The sequence below is a fragment of the Rhinopithecus bieti genome, unplaced genomic scaffold (assembly GCF_001698545.2).
Source record: "Rhinopithecus bieti isolate Rb0 unplaced genomic scaffold, ASM169854v2 scaffold_18466, whole genome shotgun sequence".
Classification (NCBI taxonomy): Eukaryota; Metazoa; Chordata; class Mammalia; order Primates; family Cercopithecidae; genus Rhinopithecus; species Rhinopithecus bieti.
The window spans coordinates 1,104,846-1,120,759 of NW_016809319.1; the positions used below are offsets into that span (position 1 = coordinate 1,104,846).

At 42.3% G+C, this 15,914-nt stretch overlaps 1 protein-coding gene across 4 annotated transcripts; it reads right to left on the reverse strand.

The window, feature by feature from the left end:
- Positions 1-992: 992 nt before the first annotated feature.
- Positions 993-10,178, reverse strand: ZNF165 (zinc finger protein 165). Of its 4 annotated transcripts, none has more exons than XM_017889143.1 (4): positions 9,756-10,178; positions 4,714-5,124; positions 4,299-4,437; positions 993-1,993 (listed from the first exon to the last, which is right to left on the reverse strand). In XM_017889143.1, exons 2-4 carry the CDS (start codon positions 5,122-5,124, stop codon positions 1,086-1,088), a joined length of 1,458 nt encoding a protein of 485 aa, XP_017744632.1. In that variant the 5' UTR covers positions 9,756-10,178; the 3' UTR covers positions 993-1,085. The 4 variants fall into 4 exon arrangements, with proteins under 4 accessions (XP_017744632.1, XP_017744630.1, XP_017744631.1 ...); XM_017889141.1 differs by having other exon boundaries at positions 9,193-10,178; XM_017889142.1 differs by lacking the exon at positions 9,756-10,178 and adding an exon at positions 9,455-9,539.
- Positions 10,179-15,914: the final 5,736 nt, after the last annotated feature.

Below are 15,914 nucleotides of genomic sequence, written 5' to 3' on the forward strand. Positions count from 1 at the left end.
CATTGAAAGTAAATGCTATCTCTTACAAAGCCTCTTAGTGGGAGATTTTGTGCATTTCACATGATCATACATCTAACATCAAGCTCCTGTTTACATTTTATAATGTAAAAACCTTACATACTGTGGAATGTTTCAGACTTAAATCATTCCTCCCTACCCTCTTTCATATACTATCGCTCTACACTCTCTTCTCAGTCTTTTCTGTAGACAGCAGCCAGCAGCAATGAAATAACATTTCAGGACCATTATTTCCAGTACTAACTTCCTCAGTAATCTACCACAATTGCCAGTAGCCAGAGAATCCTATCACTTTCTGCCAGGAGAGCTCCCTATAGTCCCTATCAACCTACCCCAGAAAGGTGCCAAAAACCAGTAAAAGCCCGGTTATCCTGTGTCTATCCTCCAACTTCTGAGGTTTAGTTCAATTTGAACACATTTTCTCACTCCTAACCCAATTCTATTCTCTTCCTATCTTACTTAAATATCTGGATTCTGGCCTCTTCCCTGGGGTGCTCTTCTGCTATTTTACTTCCTGGTATGACCTCTGGACACAGATTTTGGCCTCATATAGGAATGCCACCATTACATATGTCCTTATTTGACATGACTCTCTAACTTAACATGAGCATCTAACTTAGTTTTGTGGTCTTCAGTTTTTAAAGGGATGCTCTGAAAACACTGTTCTGCAGTGCACTGTGCAAGCTATTTCACTCCTGGGTTTAGCTGACCTCTTTTTCTGCAAAACTAACTAGGAAAATAAACTAGGACTGATTATCAGTTTCTTTACCTAAATCTTTATTTTCTTCCCACACTGTAATCATGCTTGTTTCCCCAGTCTCTATTTCTTTATATTGCACTGCCATAGACTACCCTATTTATTAGGCCCCCTAAATGTAGCTCTTTTGGTTTGACTTTAGTAGTCAATGAAAGAAGGGGTACATCATCAGTCTCACAGAAAGCACACACACACAGATGAAGACCAGACACTGGTCTTTCAGTCTTTCATCTTGCCCAATATTTATTTTTTATTTAATATTTTTCATATTGTGTCATTTCCTCAGCATTTACATACAAATTTAAGTCCCTTACATTAATAGGTTTTCCCTCATGTGAATTCTCTGGTGTTGACTAAGGTTTGAGCTCCGACTGAAGGCTCTTCCACACTCACTGCATTCATAGGGTTTTTCTCCAGTGTGAATTCTAAAGTGTCGAATAAGATGTGAGCTCACTCGGAAGGTTTTCCCACATTCACTACACTCATAGGGTTTCTCTCTGGTGTGAATTCTCTGATGCCGGATAAGATGTGAGTTCAGGTTGAATGCTCTCCCACATTCTTTGCACCCAAAGGGTCTTTCCCCAGTGTGAATTCGCCGATGTCTAGTAAGATCTGAGCTCTCTGCAAAGCTTTTCCCACATTCATTACATTCATAGTGTCTCTCTCCAGTGTGGATTCTCTGATGCCTAGCAAGTTTTGAGCTGTGCCTGAAAGCTTTCCCACATTCATTACACTGATGAGTTTTATCTGCACTGAAAACTGCTGCATGTTTAGCAAGTTTTGGACTCTTGAAAGATTTTCCATATTGGTGAATTTTTTCTCCAGCATAAATTCTTTGAGGGTTAATAAAATCTGAGTTCCATTTGAAGCTCTGGTCACAGGTATCATGTTTACAAGATTTCTGATGTGTGAATTCATTTGAGTTCAGATTTAATCTCCTCTCACATCCATCATGGCTTATTGTTTCACCTCTGACTGTATTTTTGTGGGCGAGGATTTTACCAAAACCTTCATCCTGGGCAGATGACAGTCTCTGAGACTCCCCTGATTCTTTTTCCCATTGCCTCTTTACCCTGCCTGCAGACTTACAGATGTCTTGAGATTCACCAGATGCTTCTGATATGTATCCTGAGATTCTTCCAGATGTAATTCTCTGTGATTCAATTTTTTCAAAAATTTCCAGCTTTGGCATGGATCTACTGTTTTCACTCTCATTATCTAAAATAAAAAAGAAAGAGGTAAATATCACCTGTTTGCTGCACTAGAAGAAAGAAAATTTTGCAGCATGCTCAAGATAGTTACATATTGATATGCCCACTTTAATATATGGCCTTTCATATAAGAGGAATGATAGAAGGAAAGAGGATGACAGGAATGAAAGAAACATTGGTAAGAACAAGTAATGCCTGCAGTGGTTGGCAGAGAGAGGAATCAGACATGTGAAGCATATATATTAGAAAAGATTGGGAGGAGGATTGCCATCAGCAAGAACTCAAGAGATAGGGGGAGACAGAGTAAGGAGAAGGAACTCTACAATGTTGACTGAAGGGGATCTTGGGAACCTTGGATCTATGATACATTTCTAGAGGGAAAATGGAGGCACTACCTCAAAGAAAGCAGATGAGAACACAGGAAAAGTAAAGCTATAAGTTACTCTGAAGTATGTGTGAGAAAACTTCCATCCAACTATCGTCTATTTCTTCCTCATATTCCATGGTTAATCAGTCTTCTAAATCCTGTCATCTCTGTCCGCTAAGTGTCCCTCGTATAAATCCCTTCCTTTACATTTCTGCTACCATTGCTATAGCCTTCAACCTCACCATTTCCTATCTAGACTTTAACTGCCTCCTTGCTGTTTTGACTGCACTTTTCTTCTTGCTAGTTATCCTAAAGATCCTTACTAGACTAATGGTCATTAAACACTGTCATCCTTACATACTCTACTCAAAAACCTTGAATCTCTCTCTCTCTCTCTCTCTCTTTTTTGTTACAAGACTAAACTCCCCAGCCTGGTTTCCAAGATCCATTTATGATCTAGTCTTCACAAATCCCACCTTGTAGCTCACAACTCTATACCATGCTGGAGTTGAAATGCCCTTCTTTGTTATAAGGTATCCTTTGTCTACAATATGCTAGGGCAGGAAAGAGGGTTAGGGAGTGCTGTTCGTGGGGTGAAGGAAATTTACAATTTTATATAGGATAGATGGAGATGTTTCCAGAACAAACCTGAAGGCAGAATGTGTAGAAATTTATTAAAAATTAATGGTGTCTGGGCGCAGTGGCTCATGTCTGTAATCCCAGTACTCTGTAAGGCTGAGGCAGGTGGATCATGAGGTCAGGAGTTTGAGACCAGCCTGGTCAACATGGTGAAACCCCGTCTCTACTAAAATACCAAAATTAGCCAGGCTTGGTGGCAGGCACATGTAATCCCAGCTACTCGGGAGGCTGAGGCAGGAGAATTGCTTGAACCCAGGAAACAGAGGTTGCAGTAAGCCGAGATCATGCCACTGCACTCCAGCCTGGGTGACCACTGCACTCCAGCCTGGGTGACAGAGCAAGACTCCGTCTCAGGAGAAAACAAAACAAAACAAAACAAACGAACAAACAAACAGTAAGTTATTCTTGGGTTTACTATAGGGACCATTCACACCTTAAGTGCTACTGTATCTATGAATCTTTTAAATAGATGAGTTTTAGAACAGAGATGCGTAGTCAATGGAAGTAGTCTCTAGAAGTATAGCTAACTTTCTATAAAAGTGTAAAAGAGCTTTATAAGACCAAGAGCATAAGAGGAAAAATATGGACCACGGTCTATGTTACTTGTGAATTATATACTATTTCTCAGTATATCATCGTGTATCTGTTTCTCTTGATCATTATATGTACTTCTTTATGAACATGTTTTGCTTCTGCCCATGTATTTCTTTTTCTTTTGCTTCTTTTCTCTTTTTATGATATTTTCTCACTCATTCACTTTTATTTCTTTTAATTTGGTCATATCATAAAAATGTTCTGTGTTTTGGAAATATTCTGGATAAGGAACAAAATTATCTTTTCCCCCACAATTGGCCAAAGACTCACAGGAAAACAAGTTCTCTCTTTTCATTTTTTTTTTTCTTTTTGAGATGGAGTCTCGCTCTGTCACCGAGGCTGGAGTGCGGTGGCGCGATCTTGGCTCACTGCAAGCTCCGCCTCCTGGGTTCACACCATTCTCCTGCCTCAGCCTCCCGAGTAGCTGGGACTACAGGTGCCTGCCACCATGCCCAGCTAATTTTTTAGTACAGACGGGGTTTCACCATGTTAGCCAGGATGGTCTCAATCTCCTGACTTCATGATCTGCCTGCCTCAGCCTCCCAAAGTGCTAGGATTATAGGCAGGAGTCACCGCACCTGGCCACAAGTTCTCTCTTTTCATTGGGTAATAAAGGAAAGGACCACCTACAGTTACCAAGACTAGTTTGTGAAGGGAGATTCATTCTCTTGTTTCTTTAGTGATGTGCACTGTATGGCATTCTGCCCCTTACCACAGTCCCATAGGAGCTGGGGTTCTGATGAATCAAAATGGGCCTTGGTTTCCACTGGCTGTAACTGGACACTAAGTGCTGGTCCAGGTGGTGACACTTTTTTCCTGAATATTTCTTGTCCATGTTCATGGGCTTGAACCTGAGAAAAATAAAGTACATTTGGACTTATAAAAGAATCCCTGTGTTAAACATCTTCTAACAACGAAGAGAAACTCCCATAGGAATACAAAACTGGGGAAGGAAGAATCGAGTCTGAGTCATTTGTAAAATGTCACGTGGAATCAGACAGGAAAGGAGACATAAATGCACATTCAACCAATAGCTCCTGCAAGCTAGATACGCAATCTCAGGCCTCTCCTCCCATTGTGGGACTTTATCCATTATGGAGGTGTTAGATCTCCCATCCCATATGTACCTGGAGTACTGCTTTATCAGTGCCTCTTTCCAAATCTTCCACTATGGTCACTGCCTCCTCTCCACTCTCTGGGTAATGTTCATGCACCCAGGCCTGCAAATCTCCTGGCAGGATGGTCAAGAACTGCTCCAGCACCAGCAGTTCCAGAATATGTTCCTTGGTATGGATCTCCGGCTTCAACCACTGACAACAGAGCTCCCGGAGCTGGCTCAGTGCCTCACGAGGTCCAGGAGAATCCTGGTAGCAGAACTGCCTAAAAAGCTGCCTGCAGAGCTCCTGCTTAAGAAGTTCACTTCTCTGTAAGCAAGCGTCCTGCCTGTGGATAAATTCTTCCTCTTCTATCTTCACTATCAAAAGTCCTTCATCCTCTGGAGAGTTCTGGGCTGCAGCTTTCTTTGATTCCGTAGCCATCTGTGGAAAGAATATATTATCAGAACTGCTTTGGAAAGGGTCTTCTTTAGTTTCAAGAGTCCTCCTGAGGGATCAAAAATTACTATTACTGTCTAAGAAGATGAAAGACCACGTAATAAAAATCATCATTCTCCATTACACAAAAATTTACTGGGCATTTATTATATGCAAAAGCACTGACATACTTGGTTTGTAGAATACAACTGTTATGATTTCTGCTTCAAGATAGCTTAACGTTTAAATTTAAAAATAAGAATTTAAATTAGAAACAATAAACTTAAATGTAATACTAAATATTAACAAAGTACATGTTATTAAATTTTAAAAGTCACAGAGAAAATAAGGATGAAAAAGAAAAATGATGTGCTTCATAAAATAGGAGATGGGAAAAATACAGATGGTTGCAGTTGTCAAGGGAAGCTTAATGAAAAAATGAAATTCTGAAGAATAGAAAAGATTTGACTGGGATGTGGGAGAGAAAGAAATAGGAAATTACAAACAGAGAAACAGTCTGAACAATTGGGTAAGAGCAGGAATACAGAAGTGGGAAAGCAAAATGTTTAGTAGGTTTGTATAAGAAAATTATCGAGGCAAAGCTTGGAGATGTCACTGTAGAAAACATCAAATGTCAAGTTCATGAATTTGGAGTTTATCTTTTAGGCACTAAGGAGTCATTGAAGAAGAGTCAATTCTTCTGAGCAGAGTGACCTGCTGAACACTGTAGAGATGAATATGTTCTTCATTTCTAGGGTGGGTAGTAATAGGAAAAGACAGAAGCCACTGTATTCATGAAAGTATGAGGTTCTTTTTTTGTTTGTTTGTTTTTTGAGAGGGAGTCTCACTCTGTCACCCAGGCTGGAGTGCAATGGCACAATCTCGGCTCACTGCAACCTCCGCTTCCCAGGTTCCAGTGATTCTCCTGCTTTAGCCTCCTGAGTAGCTAGGATTTCAGATGCACATCACCACACCTGGCTAATGTTTTTGTATTTTTGGTAGATATGGGGTTTCACCATGTTGGCCAAGCTGGTCTCAAACTCCTGACCTTGTGACCTGCCCACTGCCCACCTCGGCCTCCCAAAGTGCTGGGATTACAGGTGTAAGCCACCGTGCCAGGCCTGAGGTTCTTTTACTGAACATTTCACTAAGTTGACTACTGACTGATGCAATCACATACATTTTATTAAGAATCTTATCACAAGCAAAGTGTTGGGCTATAAGTTGTATAGCAATGGTTTACAAGAAAGTCTGAATATGACACTGGGCTTGCTGCCTAATCATCATATGGGATCTTTGGTAGAAACAGGTTCTTAGACCCTACCTCTGGAGATGCTGACTTGGGCCCTGCTCCTAGAGATGGTAACTTGGTCAGTATGGCATATGCCTGGAAAATCTGTATTCTAATATACAGCTTAATGGATTAAACAAGAAGTGTTTGAGTTTGTGAACTAGTTGGGAAGAAATGATAAAACATGGATAAAAGATTTAAATGAGAAAACATTTAACATGACATATACATTGCACATGTTTGTTAAATGTTGAATATCGAAGTATAAAATGAATTTATGGTGGAGATGCTGAATGTTCTAACTGTCCTGCGGTGGGAAGAGACTGTGAATGGTAGAAGGTATTTCCCAGAGGTGGTGGGTGTTAGAAACAAATTTTTGGTGCGGCAAAAGAAACAGCACTCGAACATGAATTTTCTCATCAAGGCAATTTTGCTTCTATAGAAAGGTGTGTCTCACAGATGGAGCAATGGCAAGAGCACACCTGAACAAGGGAGAGGAAGGGGTTCTTATCACTGACGCAGGTAGCCCTTACTGCTGTGTCGTTCCCCTATTGGCTAGGGTTAGACTGCACAGTCTAAGCTAATTCCAATTGGCTATGTTAAAGAGAGCAGGGGTATGAACCAGAGTGGTGGGGTGAGCAGTTTCAGCAGGAAGGACAGTTATGGAACGGGTAACTAAGGTGATGCAGGTCAGAGCAGGTGACCAGGGGTGACTCAGGTCAGAGCAGGTGACCAGGGGAATAGATGTGAACTACTGATTGCAACTGGTGGAAAAGGTTGTTTACTGAAACTAGGGGCAAGGAGACGAGGTTAAACTTTAAAATGGAGAGCAAAGAACTGAACATACTGACATAATAATTCTTTGAAGAGAAATTTAGAACTCACTGTATTTAACATAGGGCTTAAATTGGACAATAAAGGATGAGAAAGATTCAGAAAGGAAAGGACAGGAACAGAGTTGAGGAAGTGGGAATAAGCAGCAGGTTGATGGTGAGATCAGCTTACAGGGTGTGGTGGCTGGAGTAACTAAGAATTCTACTGCCTCTGTTAAGAAATTGCTCAACTCTAGTCTGAGTTCTTACAATTCCTAACACATACATATATGAATATATAAGTCCTTGTATTATTTTTAGTTGTTTGGCTGTTTTTTTCATCAACTGATTGCTGTTCCATGAGGTTAAGGACCATGCATTCTTAAGTGTTCTTAAGGCTTCATATTTGTTGATTGAATGAAAGGAAAAATTTGGAAAGTTTCAGATGACTTCTGTTTTTGGATGATCTGTATTTAAGATGATAATAAGACATCTACTTGGAAAAATATTGCCAACAGAAACAATGATATTTCAATAATGGAAAAGAACTTGGAATGGGAAGACAGATTTTGACAAGTGTAGGGAACAGGCCCCCAAATCTGGCCATAAACAAAATCTCTGCAGCACTGTGACATGCTTGTGATGGCCTTGATGCCCTCGCTGGAAGGTGATCGGTTTACCGGAATGAGGGCAAGGAACACGTGGCCCACCCAGGGTGGTAAATGGCTTAAGGAGTTCTTAAACTGTGCAAAAACAATAGCACGAGCGATCTGTGCCTTAAGGACATGTTCATGCTGCAGATAACTAGCCAGAGCCCATCCCTTTATTTCGGCCCATCCCTTTATTTCCCATAAGGAATACTTTTTTTTAAATGCTACTAATATTTAGACGAATTTATTTCTTTTATGCATATATCTATACATTTTTAAACATACAGAGATTAAATTCAATGTGCATTTACTTAACATTTGCAAGAAATTAACTTTATATGAATATTTGATATATATTCATTAACATACTTTCAGTAAATCTTATGACTGGCTTGCTGTCAATAAACATGTGGGTAAATCTCTGTTCAAGGCTCTCAGCTCTGAAGGCTGTAAGACCCCTGATTTCCCACTTCACATTCTATATTTCTGTGTGTGTGTCTTTAATTTCTCTAGCGCCTGGGTTAGGGTCTCTACGACCGAGTTGGTCTCCGCAGACAAGATTCATGAAAAGGGTAGTTGAAGATATCTATCAGTATTAATTCTCCAAGAGTATGAAATAAATATCACAGGTTCAGACTGAACCTTGGAAAACAAACAGTTTGAGTGAGTATAAGAACAAAATTTATCAATGATAAAAAAAAAGTGGGGGGGGGGTCAGTTCCATGGTATATTAACCAGAGAGTCTCAATCCCTTATATTTTACTGGGCCATTCCTTTGATGTTTCTTGTTATGTTTCCTAGATGCCCTAACCAAGTAGTGTCCTAATGCTTATTGAGCATGATCTCATTTACCATAGTAAGATGGGTATAAAGTAGGCCCATATAATCCGAATGAAACTTCAATTATGCTAAGCAGCTGGTTCTACGACATGTTATCTCAGCTGATAGTCCTGTCTCCAGGTGTTTTATCATTTCTCATCCATTTAAAACCTAGTCCCCCTAAAGTTAGTAGCTTTAATAAATATTTATTGAGCATCTAGTGCCTTATAATACTGTGTTAGGAAGACTTACAAAAACGGGTAAGCAGAAGTGTAAACAAACGCTAGGAGAACAGAGAGGAACGAGTAATTAATTATAAGAATGGTGGAGGTTAAAGAGGAGGGCTTCTGATGGATGAACATGCCTTAGTGGGTATATGGAGGAGGGGAAGACGGGTGAGAGTTTTGTTGGTGGAGGAGGAGAGAGTCAGGGGAAATCCGGTAGAGACCACAAAGCAGAACAGAGGCTTCAAGGGGCATGCTGGTAAAGGCTCCCATAGTACCTTGTGTTTCTCAAGGGTAGGAGGTCAGTGTTGGTTTCACTGCATCCTCGGTACACAGGAAATACTATTTACCGTGTCGATAAATTTCAGGACAAGCCAGGGTTGTCCCCAAGTGTCGTACAAAAGGGCAGTTACTCTTCCCAAGGGAAGCAGGGGACTGGGGATGGTCGTCACAGCAGTTTCTTTTGGCAGACAATGACAGATCCGAGACATTTGACACCCCTCCCCGTTCCACCTGGCTGGAATGGGCGACTCCTCTTACCAGTGACCCCAAATTCAGGATCAGCAGGACAGCCCCCACCCCACGCCACCACGCCCTCTCAGCGCTCCACTATGACGTCACGCGCGGCGGAGGTCACTATGGAGACCGCCAAACCCTTACTAAATACGTAAGCGCGCCTGCCCTCCCAACGCCGAAGCTGGTTCCACCTTTCTCCGGGATTCCTCTGAGGTCCAAGGTCTAGTCACCCAGAGGCTGCTAATTTCAAAGGCAATATGAGAGGGACTGGATGTTTGGAGGGGGAAACGGGGCTGGACGTCTGGGTCCCCAAACCCGGACTCACCTCTCGGACGGGGCTGATTCCGATCGGACACTTCCGGTGGAAGGACTGAGCGGCACTACACTTCAAGGATTCCGTCCACAGGGACTTGTGAGTCTGCGCAGAAGACCGGATGCCTTTGGACTACGATTCCAAGAATCCTTCCTGGGTCGCTTCAGGCGCAGACTTTTCGCCAAAGTCCTGAAGCTCTCAGGGCTTGAAGGAGGAGGCGTCTTTTTTCTCCATTGTAGTAGTGTGTCTCGCTAAATAACAGAGGGGACTCCCGAAAAGAAAATGACGTTGGCCGGGCGCGGTGGCTCACGCCTGTAATCCCAGCACTTTGGGAGGCCGAGGCGGGCGTATCACGAGATCAGAAGATCGAGACTATCTTGGCTTGCAGGGTGACACCCTGTATCTACTGAAAATACAAAAAAAAAAAAAAAAAAATTGCCGGGCGTGGTGGCACGCCCCTGTAGTCCCAGCTGCTTGGGAGGCTGAGGCAGGAGACTCGCTTGAACCCGGGAGGCGGGGCTTGCAGTGAGCCGAGACCACGCCACTGCACTCCAGCTTGGGTGACAGAGTGAGACTGGGTCTCAGAAAAAGAAGAAGAAGGGGGGGAAAAAAAAACAAAAAAAACATATACACTCGGGCACAAATTTTCTCAGCAAAGCAATTTACTTCTATAGAAGGGTGCGTCTCACGGATAGAGCAATGGCTAGAGCACACCTGATCAAAGGAGGGGAAGGAGTTCTTATCCCTGGCGCAGGTAGTCCCTAGTGCTGTGTCGTTCCCGTGCTGGCTAGGGTTGGACCGCACAGTCTAAGTTAATTCCGATTGGCTATTTTAAAGAGAGCAGGGGTATGAGCCGGGGTGGTGAGGTGAGTAGTTTCGGCGCGAAGGACGGTTACGGAACAGGTGACTAAAGGTGACTCAGGTCAGAGCAGGTCACCAGGGGTGACTCACGACAGAGCAGGTGACCAGGGGTGACTCAGGACGGAGCAGGTCACCAGGGAAACAGTTGTGAACTACTACTGATTAGAACTGGCGGAAAAGGTCGTTTACTGAAACTAGAGGCAAGGAGATGAGGAAAACGAGGAAGTTAAACTTTAAAATGGAGAACAAAGAACTGAAGTACTGACATACTGGTTCTTTGAAGAGAAATTTAGAACTCACTGTATTTAACAAGGAATTCAAGGCCAGCCTGGCCAACATGGTGAAACCCCGTCTCTACTAAAAATATAAAAATTTGCTGGGTGTGGTGGCGAGCGCCTGTAGTCCCAGCTACTTGGGAGGCTGAGACAGGAGTATCGCTTGAACCCAGGAAGTGAAGGTTGCAGTGAGCCAAGATCATGCCACTGCACTCCAGCCTAGGCGTCAGAGCAAGACTCCATCTAAAAAAATAAAAAATAAAAATAAAAATTTATTCGGGAATAGAAAATTGCATTAAAGAATAGACTTGCCAGAGTAAACTATGTTTCTATTCAGGGAGATAAGGGAAGACAAAGGTTTTTAAAGGAAGAATGAGGAGGTTTATGTGATTGTTTTGAAATTATTATCGTTGACTACAAAGATTGGTAACAAGGATGACACCAGTCTGAGGTTAGACAAACAGTTGCTGGGCAGATGTCCTTGCAGAAGTATTTTTGGTGTAAGGTGGGTTTTGCAGTCATATGTGATAGTTTTCTTATGAGGCGTACAAGCCTGAGAAGGGCTATGAAGAGACCCTTGAAGAGACCTGGCTCTGTCTGTCAGATTCTTGCTTTTGTTTTTATTTTTTAACACTAGTGTGTTGGCTCACTTTTCTAAGTCCCCACTTTGTGAGGCAAACGTGGGAGGATTAATTGAATGCAGGAGTTCGAGACCAGCCTGGGCAACATAGCTGGGACCTCGTCTCTACAAAAATTAAAAAAAAAAAAATAGTTGAGGGTTGTGGAGTGCACCTGTACTCCCAGCTACTCACGAAGCTGAGGCAGGAGGATCGCCTGAGTCCAGGAAGTGGTGGCTGCAATAGTGAGCTGTGATTGCACCACTGCACTCTAGCCTGAGTGACTCCTGCCTCTATTTAAATCTCAGACGGTGAAATTGAAGCCCACGCAGCAGGGATGCAACTGAAACTTCACCTCCTCTGCAAAACCTTCCTGCATTCCCATGCAACTTTTCTTCTAAGGCCTTGTTTGATTCATCCCCTTACTGCAGTGGAACTCAGATATTCAAAATGGTATTAATTATAACCACTGGCTGTCATTGGTCCATGCGTGGCCTTAAAGTATGAACATTTTTTAATCCATTACCTGATCTATAAGAACTATAGATTGACAACAACTTAGATTTAGTACTACTCTTTTTCTAGTCCCTCTCTGTACTACCTCTCATCTGAGGAAATACTATCACAAATTTCGTATTTGTTGTTCCCTTGCTTTTTAACAAGATGATTCTATTAGATATGTACTGTTTTGTCCCTCAAAAGTGGTGGCAGGGGAGTTCACACAAGGGAGTGCCCAAAACTGTCCTAGTTGGGCTGGCTGGAATTCCAAAGAAAGAAGCACTATGTGCCAAGGTGATCAGTCTAAAGTATTTATTGAGGGAACTTACATCATGTTGCAGAAATCCTCCCCATGGATAGAAGAGAAAAGGGGTGTTCTACCTAGATATGTCTGCAGTGAGGGGGTCAGGGTATGGAGTTTATATGAGGGTTTAAAGAATTTGGCTCAGGGCCAGAGCTAGTTTCTTCCAGTGTTTTTGGCGACAACTTAGATACCTTTATCAGTGCCTGAGAGTGTTCAAGACCCAAGTTTGGGTTCAAGCATGCTGGGAAAAATCTGCAGCTGGCTAGGTCAAAGAGAGGTCAAGGCACTCTGATTTTCAGTCACAGAATAGTCAAGGCTCTGTGATTTCCAGTCAGAGATCCTGCAATCCATTTTCCTGATTGGCTCTTACAATTTCACATGCCCATCTCTTCCTATATGTTCCCTGAGCTGGTCAGAAAGGGTGGGATCATCGGCAATTTCTTTCCCCTGGCTTTATGAAACACAGCAAACAAAATCTATGCTAACAGTAAATACAAGTGCACATGACAAGATCTAAAATCACATTTTCTAAAATGCTTGCTAGCAGAGCTTTCCACCAAGGACCCCATCCTGGAAAACATGACTTTGTGTAGACCACTAGGCATACCCTATGTGGTCAGTAAGCTGTAATTGCTTTTATAAGTGAAGGATGGATTGATTAACTTCAGCTTCTTTGTCTGGAATATACACACAATGTTCACTTTTGAAAAGGGTGCAGGTTCCCCCTTGCACAGATGTCAGCATCTTTAGGGCCATTTGGTTTTGTAGACCACTTTTTTCATTGCTGCTTTTTCAATGTTCAAGGCCTCCATACCATGTTTGGTGTCATTCAAAGCTGTGGAGAGGAATCTCTGAAGGGCTTCCAGCTTCTACATGATATCAGAAGAACCTACTGGAGGCACAAATATAGTCAATAAGTAATCCCACCAAGAAAAAACAGACCTACTCCACTGACTTCTCCAGATGGACTCATTGAGGGATACAGGAATGGTGTCAGAGATTCTGGAGTCATCCAAGCCACCCCAGGGGAAGCCTGGGCCGGAGGTTAGTAGCACAGAGCCACTGGGTACCATTTGGGGCAATTCAGTATATTCCTGGCCTACAAGACTGTTCGTGACAAATCAATCTGTGTCCTTAAGGATAATGGTGTATTGGCATTGGGCAGTTGGGAGGAAACCTAGGTACTAGGAGAATACCTTAGGTATTACCTGAATGTCTTTAGCGTGATTAAGTTGTTCCTAACAGATCTCTGCAACTTAAGAGAGCATCCTTGCTGTAGGGATGAGCTAAAGAAAGCCATCCCACATTTGCCAGTATGATCTCCATTGCCAGAAACTGGTGCTCTTCAGGGCAGTTTTCACTTTGATGGTTGCCTCCTGTGGGACATGTTTAGGGAAAAACTTAAATTTTGTCTGTAGTTGTTCAATGTCATATCTCAATCACTCACATTTGCATGTGTGGTGTTAGAGGGATCTAGGGTACCTATTTATATGTATTGTCCGGTTATCCAAGTTTGTACAGAGATCCAGTCTTCACCCAGTAGTGGCTCAGTCCACCATGGAGTTTCTACATGGCTATTCAAGGTCATAAGTCCAAACACTCAGCAGTTAGGTTGGCCATGCAGGTGGGCTATGTGATGGCCCCAGGCCAGGAAGACATTTTGGAAGGATTTCCAGGTGCCAGTGGGAATGATATAACAACAAAGGAGAGGGCAACTCAAGCTAACGGTGAAATGACAAAAATTTATTAGAAACACATGGGATGTCTCCCACCCTCTGGCATAATAAAACTGGTATTAACTCTGCCTTGCTACAATAATTTTGGTTTCCTTGGGAATCTTCCAGGAGAGCTGTACCAGAACCTCTGCCCAGTATGGGAAGAGTTGTAGACTCTACAGTGAGAGGGTTGGATGACACTGTACTGGTGTCACTTTGGTTCCCATTGGTATGGGGGCACTGCCTGCCCACTGCCATTGTGCCTCCCCAGAGCCTTCATTGAAAAAGAAAATGAGGGTCAGGTCCAGGGAGATAGTGGCCTCCTGCCTCTATTCCCTCAGGGGAATAAGGATACCAATCCAGCATGGTGGCACTTTCCTCCCCAGGTCCCATCTCAGTGTTCCCTGCCCAGGCTTTATGAGGCCAGGGGACTGCAAAATCGGGCATTTGTGTGGGACTTAGTTAGGGCTTAAGACAGTGTCTAATTTTTTCCACACCTGCATGCTTTGCACCAGACTATGCCTACCAGACATTCATAAACTCATTCTCCTCCCGTAACAGAGGGGCCATGCAAGAACATACAGCTTCCATTAAAGCCACAGCCCAATTTGTCAATGAGGGGAATCCTGTCAAGAGTTCAATTCATTCCTTTAAGGTTTGTTATTTTTTTCCCTCTCTCTCTCTATAAGTCCTGTTCCCTGTGCGTTGTAGGGCAGATGAAATTGCCATGTAATGCCCTCCTTTTCTGCCCAGTCTAAAATCAGGGAACCTGTGAAATGTGTTCCTTAATCACTGATAATTTTTCTGAAGTACCGTACATTAATTGCAAGTGTTGCAGACCCTGTATAGTCAAGGTCTGGTTTGCTTTTCGACAGGGAAAAGCTTGCAAAAGGCCACTCACATTGCCTATGGATGTGAGTGCATATCAGTATCCTTTCTCTTAGAGAGTGGGCCAATATAATCTATTTGCCATGTGTCAATGACTTTCTCTCCTCTTTTTATGTTTTTAGTGGTCATTGGCACTTGCTGGTGATGGGCCTGGCAACAAATAGGACAGTTCTTTATTGTCTTTTTTACTTTTGTTTGGACACTGGTAAGCCAGCTTATTGGGCTAGTTTCTACATCGTATGCAGCCTCGTATGACCTCTCTTCCAATATTTCCAGTGTGTTGTATCTGTTTCTTCAGAGGTGATCACTGACTAGGCTCAGTCCAGAATATTCTCTTACATATTTCCATTAGGGGGTGATTGTTTGAGCTGCTACATGGAACACTGTGACTTCAGCCCTTGCTTGCTGTAATTGGTCCCAAATGTCTGCCCATAGTTGTGCTCCCCACAATGCCTTTCATTTATGGACCATTGATCCTTTTTCCACTGCTGGATTCCTTTTGCTAATATTTATATATATTTTTGCCTCATAATTATGAGTGGAATTTGTCTAGTTCAATGTTGCCTAATCTCTGCCAGATGTTGATATTAATATTGCTCATTCTGAATACATTTTATAGGTTTTAAAAAAATGTTCTGGTAATTATTTAAGTTTGGTATAAATACCTTATGAACTCTTCCAGGTTTGGTTCTTTTTGGATGTTAGTCCTTCGAAAAGTTTATTCATTCTATGGAAATCAATCTGTCCTGATTTTTATCTGTCAGTTTTGATAAATTTGTTTACCTAGAAAATTACTCATTTTCTTTAGATGTCCAGACTTTTTTGCATAAAGTAGTAAAACACCTTAGTTTTATGTTTCTTCACATTTTCTGTTTCTGTCGATATTTCCTCTGTTTCTTACTGTGTATATTTGTGCTCTTCTCTTTTTTTGTTAATTAGTTTAGGTAGTAGTTTCTCTATTTTCTTTTCTGTTTGTTTTTTTTTTTTTTTTTTTTTAAGGGGTGGCCTGCCCC

Excerpts from the sequence above, each read along its gene's own strand:
- ZNF165 (XM_017889140.1), bottom strand. The coding sequence starts at position 9,405 with ATGTCTCGGATCTGTCATTGTCTGCCAAAAGAAACTGCTGTGACGACC. Across the intron at positions 5,125-9,264 it reads TCCTGAAATTTATCGACACG|ATGGCTACGGAATCAAAGAA; the intron begins GTAAATAGTATT and ends TTCTTTCCACAG. Across the intron at positions 4,438-4,713 it reads CTGATAAAGCAGTACTCCAG|GTTCAAGCCCATGAACATGG; the intron begins GTACATATGGGA and ends TATTTTTCTCAG.